The sequence below is a fragment of the Heterodontus francisci genome, chromosome 26, assembly GCF_036365525.1.
Source record: "Heterodontus francisci isolate sHetFra1 chromosome 26, sHetFra1.hap1, whole genome shotgun sequence".
NCBI lineage: Eukaryota > Metazoa > Chordata > Chondrichthyes > Heterodontiformes > Heterodontidae > Heterodontus > Heterodontus francisci.
Genome location: NC_090396.1, coordinates 61106138 through 61118009, shown reverse-complemented (window position 1 = coordinate 61118009; position 11872 = coordinate 61106138). Strand labels below are relative to the sequence as shown.

The window sequence follows — 11872 nt, the reverse complement described above, 5'->3', positions numbered from 1 at the left end:
TGTTTTTAAACAATCTGATAGTACTATCTACTCTAGATCCCACAATCATAATGGATCCAGTTAGTATGTTTCTACCTGACATTGGACGAGAAGTCATATAGACAGCAACTTTCCTCGTGGTAGCACACCAAACATCAACTGACAGCCCTTAAATTAGTGAAACTAAATGACACTGAAGGCTGACTGAAAGCAGATTGTGCTTTTTAACATGGTAGTTTCCTTCAAACACTGAAAGAAGTAGGGAGGGATATCTACTCATGGAACTCCATTTTGTCTTATGTTTTGAACTATATGTTTTAACACTATCTGGTTGAAAGGCATCACAAACAGCAGTGCACGTATTTCAGAAAGGAAGCATGCAATTTTGTTGTCATTAAAAATAGTGCATTTTATTATAAATTATTGAGATTTGTTATAAATAAAAAATGAGTGCAAATATTTCTGTTTCTTCAAGCTTAGATATCCAACCAAGAAGGCCAGGTGGTTTTTTGAGAGTTCATATGGCAATTAAAGGATTATACTGGGGCATCATAATCCTGTAGGAACTGTCTGACAGGCAGAGGCAATTCTTGGACTTTGCCAGACACCTCCACATGTCCATTTACAGTTTTTCTGCACAGGTGCTGAAGAGTTGAAACACTAGATGGAAGAGGTCTGGAGAGCACCAAAGGGATCTTGTCACCCCCAGAGTAAATAAAATAAACTCTTTTCACATTCCCTGAGTCTGTAGACTTTGAAGGCATATAATGGTGGATCAACTTTAACACACAGTCAAACTTGGGAACTGCCTGGGTGTTCTTAGGGTCCGTTTGCAGGAAAAATGAACAGTTTTCACACTGTATCCTCAGGTTCTTGGTACCCGATTCTGTTTTCACACTAAGAGTAAAGAAATGCCTATTGTCCGAGCTGTCCCTGATTAGAAAAGTTCCAACTGGCTCCGAGCTAAGGAGGTTGTTAGCCTCTCCCCCGTTCATTGTACTCCAGTAGAAACCACTCTCTTTAAGTTTCCGCACAGTGTTCACAATAAGGTTGTACTCGTTTTTGGAAGAAAAGGTCTTCAGTCGGTAAGAGAGTCTCTGGGCCGGCACATCGACAGGACGGCTCATCCCGTCAAACTTACTGTGTGTTACCATTGCAGATAAATCCTGAAATTGGAAGTTCCGGGAGAATTCGTAAACTTCTGCTAAAACATAAGTGGCTTGTTGATAGGTTTCCAGCGCCTGTAAAAAAAATACATTCAATCAATAATTGATGCGGGATTGTGTTTAAATGTAATGTACAACTGGACTGTGCTACAGACGGTGGACCTACTCCCCAACAGGAATATAGAGAGGATGCTATTTCACCACAAAGAAAAATGCTGGACACAGTCAACGGGATTTGTGGAGAAGAAATAAATGAACGTTTCAGACTCGCACTCTCTCAGCACAAAGGGTGAAAATTTGAAACGTTCGCTTGCCTTGTACTCTTCAGATGTTGTGTTAACCTGATGAGTGTTTCCAGCACTGTCTTCACTATTTGTTAGTCTCAATTTCCTACCTTCATCACACACCCCTATAACTGCACATGGAGAATTTGGCCCCTAAACCTTTGCCATAATTCCTCAGGTTTATTAAACGCTCCCATTAAAAACTCCAGGTAAATGATAGACAAACTGCGATCTTAGACAAACCTTGCTGCACGGGGTGGGGAAAACACTCCTAAATTAAGCAAGACAGAAAATCCAACCAGTTTACCTTGAACTGTAGTTTCTCTTTTGTATTGGATCAACGCACTATCCTTTTATAAAAGCTGAGGATTGAAGTTGTCTCGGGTCGGGCAGTGGAGAGAACTGAAGGTAATTCTTTACAGTCTCCGGACCAGTGTGTGAATCACACAAATGCTTACGTACAGAGGCACTCCGTCTGCTTGGCTCCTTTCAAATCAATGCCCATTTAAATGTATTTCAAGAAGTCGATAAAGTTTGTGTTTGTGGGTCGATCAGACGGCTGCCAGACTTCTCTATAACGGTGGTTATCACGATCTCTCTGATACGTTCTAGCAGACTTGGTCTGGGACTCTGGCTTTATACCGTGCGCTAAAGCTCCTCCCCCCGCGTTCCTGGAAATGCATTAGTTCTGGTAACAACGTGATTCAAAAAGAAAAAAATGGGCGATTTGCCAGAAAAGGGAAGTGTCTAAAGAGTACACGCCTTTACGGGTATCGATTTCAAACTAGTTCTGGGGCAGTTTGATTCAGTGTTTTCATTCTTAGAAGGTGAAAGTAACTCTTGCATTACCCGAACCTGAGCTAATCCCCCAACACTACCCCCCCTCCGTGAGAGGCAATGATTCAGAAACGTGGCACATTGTCCTCGATTCATAAAATATCAGGCAGCCCAGATGTGCATACTCTTTCTGTAATTTGCCTCTGTCAGTTTGTCTGTTATTTCATTCTCCCTTTCGTTCATAACGTGTAATGCTTTTCCGCGGCTGCTTGCTATACTTTGACTCTACTACTTAGTCTCTATCAATGGGTTCACTCTCGCTTCTCATTCTTAAAGTTTGTCCATTATTTGCCTGCCCTCCCTCCCGGCCTGTTTTATTCACACGATGGATCAGTCCACTGCGTGCCAATGTTATACAACGCTCAGTCCCGGAACTGAATGGGGAGCTGTGCACTGACCTATAGAAGAGAAACCCTGTCCGGAATACAGAAGAATCCAGAATTAATGCCCCTGAGAAGAATGCTTCTCAACACGCTCAGTTCATATTTTTATTTTGGTGGGGATTGGGACGAATATAACTCTATGTAAATTACCAATAAAAGCTGCTCCTCCCCTCATTTCAACGCTGGAGACTTGTCACCAAGATCTGGTGGCGCCATCGCTTGGAACAGAACCATACTGCACCACCCTTCTTTATTCAAAGTTCATCAAATAATTGCTGCTTCTCTACTGTTAAAGATTCCCATATCGTGTGCATGCTGCCGATTATTTATATTAATGCAATTAAAGATTTAAAAAATCCCCCTTCGTGTTCTTATAACACAAGAGTACATTCAAGTTAAACTCGTTACCAGGACGAAGAAACATTGAGTTGCGACAGGGGAGAAGTTAATCGTATTTCAGGAGTCCTTGAAAATTCGAGATGGCACCAAAAAGTTCCCGCTTCACTTGGGTATGTTGTGAAAGTGTACCTTTGGCTTCCAAGAAGGAACTAGGGGAGAGCTGTTGCAAAGGAGATTGCCTCCATCTGTAACTGGGAACAAAAGGAGTTTCCAAATTCGGCTTTCGAAATGTGAACCGCGCTTCTGGGAAGAGCAAACGCCAAGCAATAATTGAAGATATGATTCATCCCCTAATCTCGGGACAGCATATGGGCTAATAGAAGTGATGCGGAAGAAATATTCAAATACTTTCCACTTGTCAAAAGCCAGCCAACTGGCAACCGGACCCCAAGTCACGGTTTCATGTTCTTTTGTTCGGGAAGTGATGTTTCTATTTACACTCACTGAGCAAATTTTACTTTATTTAGCTCTCGTTTTTACCTAAACAAAAACATATCAAGATTATGGAAAATCTTTTTATATAAAATCAAATGTGCCGTTATTTACAGACTAAATAAATATCGAAGTTTCCACATTTGAAATAAAATGCTCACGCAAATTAATGAATATGCTTTTAAGTATTTTACCATAGTTTTGAGAATTGATTAATATTGTACATCTATACTTTTCCTAATTATTATCCTTTTAACTGAGGTTTTCTAATTACACAGCCTTAGGAATGCTGTGTAATTAAAAAATCTGAACAACTTCAGCAAGGATTTTGCGATTTCTTCATTTTGACAGTACTTTCAAAGTCCGCTTCCATAGAAGAATGACATATACAAAATCTAAACTCCTGAGTTCATGAAGAATGGCTTGAGACCATCCAGTTGGCTGCCATAAAAATAGCTACTGTACATAAATAGAACTAGTCAATTTTAAGCTTAACATATCCTTTAATGTGGAAGAGATCGGATAGAATACAAACCATATGTCATTTGCTGCATTTAAAGAGTTTCAGAATGGAAGCTATTCAAACTGTGGCTTCTGACAGTTGCCATGACATCAAATTTATATCGAAGCATCAACACCTGTGCAAGGATAATGTGACTGAGGGCCAAAATGTGTCTAAATATTTTATTAAACCTACCACTAATATCTTAAATAGTGAAACTCCAGTCACTTTATTGCTAAATTAAAGAAAGTTGAGCCCTTATTAGAAATAAAATAGTACCTTAAGTAAAAATTCAAGATTTTGTTGCTGTAGTTTTTTTTGAGCCATTGGTTGTCATCCCCAGAAGGAGCTAGCAAATTACTTTGGCTTTTAAGCCCTATTGACATACACCTGATTGAGATTATGTACACAATAAAAACATTCTCATGTAGAAATCCTAACTGCGGTATGCTTATGGTTCAAGTGAGAGCTCCATAGAAAAAGGAATGATAGTTTAAAATTAACTTTTCCGCACTACTTGATTCATTTCTCAGTAGCATCTTTGTGAATGGAACTTCCAGAATATCATTTTTGTCATAGTGAATGGATGATGATCCTTGCCTGCCCTCTCATTGACATGCTGATCTTCAATGATATCACAGCTTTCTTGGGATGAGGTTCTATATGCTGATGACAACCAGATCTGCTTCGCCACCAGTCTCTTCACCACCATGACATCCTCCGGACTGACATACAAACTATCTGACATTAAGTCATGGAGGCACCAGAATTTTTTCCAGCTGAACATTGGGAAGAGTGAATGCATCATTTTTGGTCCTTGTCGAAAACTCCGGATCCTGGACTCTTGGTGCTTGCTCGGGCTGTATGTAGCCTCCATGTTCATTTCTACCCAGAGCCGAACTGCAAACCCCATATCCTATATCACAAAGACTACTTACTTGCACCTTCACAACATTGCCTGCCTCCAACCTTATCTTATACCCAACACCATTGAAACCATATCCATGCCTTTGTCATCTGTAGTTGGGGTAGAACATGGTCCAAGTAGAAAACAGGCAGAAAGTACCAGTTTCACAGGACTGCAGCCCAAGGGTACCTGGAATATGTCTAACTCTTATTCATTCATGGGATGTGAGCATCGCTGGCAAGGCCAGCATTTATTGCCCATCCCTAATTGTCCTTGAGATTCTAAGTCAGAAAGTGTCTGACTTCTGTTTTGTGCCTTCCATAGTAATCCAGCCGGGATTGGATTCTATGTGAATAAGTGGGTACACAAGTCTGTATTCCATCTATTCTATGGCACAGGGTGCTGATAAACCAGCTTGTTGTACTCACAGGGCATCAGTTTTAAACAAGTATTTTGGAACATAAACTAGCTCCCAGAGGTGAAAAGTCATTGTGCAACTTTTCATGCTACAATTATAGGAAAGTATACAAAAATGGACAAGTTCTCATAACAGGTAGCTGTTATCTAAATATCTGCTTGCCTCCTAAGAGTGGAGTAATAGATCATTCCAGAAGTCTTTATTTAGCAGCATGTGTCAGAGTGCTCCTTGATGATCCAATATTCTGCCGACAACCTGTGCTACCTTGGGGTGACACAGTGGTGCACTGGTTAGCACCGCAGCCTCACAGCTCCAGTGACTCGGGTTCAGTTCTGAGTACTGCCTGTGTGGAGTTTGCAAGTTCTCCCTGTGACCGTGTGGGTTTCCTCTGGGTGCTCTGGTTTCCTCCCACATGTCAAAGACTTGCAGGTTGATAGGTAAATTGGCCATTGAAAATTGCCCCTAGTGTAGGTAGGTAGGTGGTACGAGAATTGAGGGAAGGTGGGGTTGTGAGAGGGAAATGGGATTAATGTAGGATTCGTACAAATGGGTGGTTGATGGTTGGCACAGACTCAGTGGGCTGAAGGGCCTGTTTCAGTGCTGTATCACTCTATGAAATGTACAGTAGAGATGAACATCAAATCAAAAGTGATATTTGATGTGATCTGATTGCAGTCTCTCTGCTTACAGAACATTTGATTCTTTTCAAATCCAGGATGAGATCTCTTGGCTTCCAAATGGAAACAAAGAAACACATATAACATATACAAGCAGATGCAAACATGAAAAGGCGCAGGAGTTTTTGGGTTTCTCTCTGAAAAAGGTCACTGATAATACAGTGCTTTGGAACCATTTATGGAGGCACTCGGGAAATCTCTGCATAGAAGGGTCATGTGAGTGGTTACACGAGTTCGTAGCATCTGGTATTGTTGTCATTTGGGTTATGTATACTGTTTTCATTGATGTGATGCGAATTCCCATATGACAGCAGTTTCTGCTGTTTAGGAAGAGGTTTGGATGGAAAACAGTAATGTGTTGCTGTTCAATCTATCCTGACACTGGAATATGACTAGATCCCGGTAATGTTGAGCATTTACAATCAGTGCTTAAGACAAGGAAGATTTACAGAGGTGTTTGGGCCTGTTTAACTTTTTAGCACGAATATCTCAAATTTCTCTTGAGAAATAATCATCACTGTGTGAACTTCTCAAGAAATATACAACATTCTTCTGGCATGAAGATTGTTACAACTGAGGCTAAAGGAGTACACTGTTTTTTTCTAGTTCCACTTATTCACTGGCCACAACATATATTTAAGTTTTTACCCAGTTACTGATACAGTCAATCATAGACTCTATTTTTTATCCCAGAATAAAATACATCAAAGTACAGAAAGTCCTGATCAGGGAACTCCTCTTTGCTGACGATGCTTCATTAACCTCTCACACTGAAGAGTGCCTGCAGAGACTCATTGACAGGATTGTGGCTGCCTGCAACAAATTTTGCCTAACCATCAGCCTCAAGAAACCGAACATCATTGGACAGGACGTCAGAAATGTTCCATCCATCAATATCGGCGACCACGCTCTGGAAGTGGTTCAAGAGTTCACCTACCTAGGCTCAACTATCACCAGTAACCTGTCTCTCAATGCAGAAATCAACAAGCGCATGGGAAAGGCTTCCACTGCTATGTCCAGACTGGACAAGAGAGTGTGGGAAAATGGCACACTGACACGGAACACAAAAGTCCGAGTGTATCAAGCCTGTGTCCTCAGTACCTTGCTCTTCGGCAGCGAGGCCTGGACGACGTATGTCAGCCAAGAGCGACGTCTCAATTCATTCCATCTTCGCTGCCTTCGGAGAATACTTGGCATCAGGTGGCAGGACCGCATCTCCAACACAGAAGTCCTCGAGGCGGCCAACATCCCCAGTATATACACCCTATTGAGCCAGCGGCGCTTGAGATGGCTTGGCCATGTGAGTCGCATGGAAGATGGCAGGATCCCCAAGGACACATTGTACAGCGAGCTTGTCACTAGTATCAGACCCACCGACCGTCCATGTCGCCGCTTTAAAGATGTCTGCAAACGCGACATGAAGTCCTGTGACATTGATCACAAGTCATGGGAGTCAGTTGCCAGTGATCGCCAGAGCTGGTGGGCAGCCATAAAGGCGGGGCGAAAGTGTGGTGAGTCGAAGAGACTTAGCAGTTGGCAGGAAAAAAGACAGAAGTGCAAGGGGAGAGCCAACTGTGCAACAGCCCCGACAACCAATTTTATCTGCAGCACCTGTGGAAGAGTTTGTCACTCTAGTATTGGCTTTTATAGCCACTCCAGGCACTGCTCCACAAACCACTGACCACCTCCAGGCGCTTACCCATTGTCTCTCGAGACAAGGAGGCCAAAGAAGAAGAAGAAAATACATCAACTAGGTTTCTTTAATAAACAACAAAATTATGAGTTTATTATAAAACAAGACATAACCAGTAATGAAGCAAAGCATTAACACACAGATTGAAATATGAAAGCTCTCTTTTACCTTAGCCCATCACACACACACACACACACACACAGGTTAAGTGAAAAATAAAGAGATTTTCTCTTTAAAGCTCTGTTACAAAAAAAAGACAAAAAAGAATACTTCGGCCAAATACTTGCTAATTCTTGAAGAAAAAAGAGAAGGTATGGAAAGATGCGAGTTGTCCCTTTATTCTGGCGTCCCAAATACGTGTAGACGGTTGTCACTCGGATCATCCTTGAACAGTTCTTTTCAGGCAACACTGAAGATCAGTTTGGCAGGCCTTTCAGGAAGAATGCAGCATCAATTTCTCTATTACTTACACTTGCCTATAAGAGCTTCTCAAAGAGACGGAAAAGGCTGAGTTGGGGTTTTGTCCCTGGCAGGTTGATTTTTTAACTCCTCTCAAAACACTGCCCACACCCTAACTGACTGTCCAAAGTAAAACCAAAAACAATATCTCAAGAGTCCAGCCTCATGAACCCTATAAATCTTGATCTGCCACTTCTTTGTAAATATCTTTCTCAGGTCAAAAGTCCCCATTGGGTACTTATCTGATGACAGGTGACTTCCAGTAAGGGTTGTTTACAAACCAAGTCCAAAAGTCCTTCTGATGACCTTTTTTTTTTAAACACAAAGTTCAGCATCTATGGAATCCTTTTTTCAGTTTTAAAACTCAAGTCCTCAAGATGGAACAAAATATGGCAGCCAGCTTCGTAGTAGGATCATCAACACACATTCAATTTGTTAAAACAGTTCTGTTGAAGCATGTTTGCAATATTATGACCCAAGGAAAGAAACTACACTCGAAGTAGATGCTTCACAAAAGGGTCTTGGAGCATATCTGTTACAGGAAGGTAGACCAATTGCATTCGAATCTAAAAGTTTGTTACTCACTCTGGCGAATAACTTGAATATAGAATGAGAAACATTGGCATTAGTGTTCAGTATCACCAGATTCCATACATACCTATTTGACAAATGCTTTGTTGTCGAGACTGATCCTAAGCCGTTGGCAATGATTTGGCAAAAACCACTCACTGGTGTGCCACCTTGACTCCAAAGACTATTAATCAAGGTACAGACTTTACAATTGTGAGGTTTGATATAAACCTGGAAACTTCCTGGTTACTTCTGACACATTGAACAGGCTACCCAACCCCAAGAAGACAGAAGATATACCGTTAGATGTCCAAGTGGATGAAGTAGATGTGGAACTGGAAGATGTGTACAACATGGACCTAGTGCGATTTGGACAGAAGAATGCCAAGAGCTCCAAGAAGGGACTTCCAAAGATCCTGTCCTAAGGGCATTATGGCTGCTCATCATCAGTGGTTGGCCAGATAGAATGCAAAAGGTTCCCACTTAGACCTCAGAAATGTTTGGTCATATCATGACGAATTAGCGATATCTGGTGGCATCATTTTCAAAGGCAGACAAGTGCTGATAGCTAAAGCACTTCATCAAGATATCCTTACACAATTACATCAAGGTCACAAGGGTATTGAAAGATCAAGACAACTTGCACATGAAACAGTTTATTGGTCAGGGATCAATAACAAATTGGAAGGAACTGAGGATGTGCAATGCATGTCAAGAGCATCAGCTGAGTCAACATAGAGAGCCACTTCAACATCACAATGTTTCTTCACATCCATGGTCAATAATAACTAATGACTTATTTACCATCAAAGGTGACGACTTTTTACTTATTACCGACTACTTCTCCAAATTTCCTATCATTTGCCTAATGAGGCATACATCAAGTACATCGGTAGCAAACACAATGAGTGCAATTTTCAGTCTTTTTGGTTCCCCCAAGGAGATAGTGTCAGATAACAGTCCATAATACGCCGATATACCATTCCAGAACATATGCGCAAAGTGGGTTATAAATCATCTCCACACTATTCAAGGTCAAATGGACTAGCAGAAAGGATGGTGTGGACAGTAAAGTCACTAATCTTGAAATGTAAGGAGACTAATCAAGACATTCAAATACCAATGTTGCACCTATGAGCAACATAACTAGATACAGGATTACCATCCCCAGCAGAGATCATGTTCGGAAGGCAAGTCAAGACAACTCTTCCGAGTCATCATCTGATCAGATCGTCGTCAGTCGAAGAAAAATTATTGGCAAGGCAAGAGAAAACGAAAATCACACATGACAAACATGCAGGCATGGAGTTACCTCCTCTGCAGATTGAACAAAAGGTCAGAGTTTGAACACTTGTCACCTTGTCTTGCTCCCATAACATAATTTAAAATAATATTCCAGATTAATATTATTATATACCGCTACAAGATCACCTCTCAAAACCTCCTTTTCAGGGTGTAAAACCTGAGGCTCTTCAATCGCTTTGGTTCATCTCTGTCTCCAGTACTTGAATATCTCCCTGTACCTCAGTGACCAGAACTAGATGCAATATTCAAGATGTGGTCTGAGCAAAACACTATACATTTTTATCGTAACCTTCTCTGACTTATATTCAACTCTTCTAGCATTGTAGTTCAACTTTGTTGAGTTTTCCTTTCAATTGTTTACACATGTTTGGCATGGAGTCTATTGTCATGCTAGGTCCCACCTGCCAAGAACGAGGCACATTAATTTTGTCATGAACATTGATTTTAAACTGTTGCTGGAGCAAGGAAATGACTGTTAAACAGATCAGCCTTGGCTGGAAAAGACATTTGCATATTAACAGACAGTGCTTGGAAGGACAAAGGACCATTCTCTGATGCATTCAACCCACAATGGACCTTGATCACCAGGTATTGTGTGTAAGAGCAGCATTCCAGAGATTGCTAAGGTGATACAATCCAGGGCTGGTTAGACCAGCTGGTCACATAACTAACTGGTCTTTTGAACTAGCCCCAGAGAGTTTGAACTGAGAAAGACTGTTTGCTCCTGGACTGAGATCCCTCCTGTGTGCTCCCATCTCTTTCTCACAAGCCTCTGAATCCACTGAAGACACATGAAACCCAAGAGAGAAAAGTTTCCTACAGCGAACAATGTTTAAGAAGAATGCCGGGCCCCAACGAGAAGCAAGATCTACCTACAATCAAGGACTCTACAGTGAGCTCAAAGGACTGTAACAAAAACTTTTCAGATATTGCCTCAAACTTTTCACTTTATTTTTTTCTTCTGCTCTTTTCTGTCTCCATTTGCATGTGTGTATTGCGTATGCATGCTAGTGGGGGCGTGTCGTGTATCCGTAGGCATCAACCGAATTAGAGTTTAAATTCAAGTTTAATAAATTTCAACTTTTCTTCTTTAAACCTAAGAAAACCTGATGATGCTGGTCTCTTTGCCTTATATAATTGGAAATCGGTGAACGAAGATTCACCAAGGGGGAGCTAAAAACATGGTGTTTTAAAATTAAATCCTGTTATGGTAAGACCAGGTGAAGGCTGAGAAGGACCCCTAGACACCTTTCCCACCTGGTCGTTATACTACTAAACTCCTATTTCTCCTTCAAATCCACGCTTAGCTATTTCAACACCATTCATGGAGTTCCTGTGTTGCTTATTTTTTCATCCAATGTACACTACGTTGCAATTGCCTTTGTTAAATTTCATCTGCCACTTCATCTGACATAGCAATGGCCAGAACCGTACACATTGCTCCAGATATAGGCTGACCAGGGCACTGTACAGCTTCAGTGTGACCTCAAGAGGTCTGACAGGAGATATTCTTAGGATTGTGCCCAGGTTTGCTGGAGTACCGGTGCAAAGTGAATATCAGAAATTCAGCTGTTTCACAGCACATGCCTGTAACGTTACTCACCTGGTTTTTCTCCATTTAAATTAATGGAAGAAAGTCAGGCAGGTTCCTTTACAGGTCTGCTAACTGACCTGCCTAATTTTCTGATATTCACTGTGGGGGCCAATCTATCCATTTTCCATGGACGTAGACCTAGGAAAATCTACCCTCTGAACTCAATTGAAGTCTCATTCTATTTGCTTTGTTATTACAACCTTGCAATGTTTAGGTATGGTGAATGGCAAGTTAAATAACACTCCTGCTTGCAACTTTCCCGTTGGT

General features: G+C 41.3%; 1 protein-coding gene across 1 annotated transcript; it reads right to left on the bottom strand.

The window, feature by feature from the left end:
- Positions 1-362: 362 nt before the first annotated feature.
- socs3b (suppressor of cytokine signaling 3b) lies at positions 363-2052 on the bottom strand. The gene is made up of 2 exons (XM_068058358.1): positions 1737-2052; positions 363-1220 (listed from the first exon to the last, which is right to left on the bottom strand). Exon 2 carries the CDS (start codon positions 1131-1133, stop codon positions 516-518), a length of 618 nt encoding a protein of 205 aa, XP_067914459.1. The 5' UTR covers positions 1134-1220; positions 1737-2052; the 3' UTR covers positions 363-515.
- Between the last annotated feature and the right edge of the window lie 9820 nt (positions 2053-11872).

What these genes read in the sequence shown, in the direction of transcription:
- socs3b (XM_068058358.1), bottom strand. Translation starts at nt 1,133, where the DNA reads ATGGTAACACACAGTAAGTTTGACGGGATGAGCCGTCCTGTCGATGTG.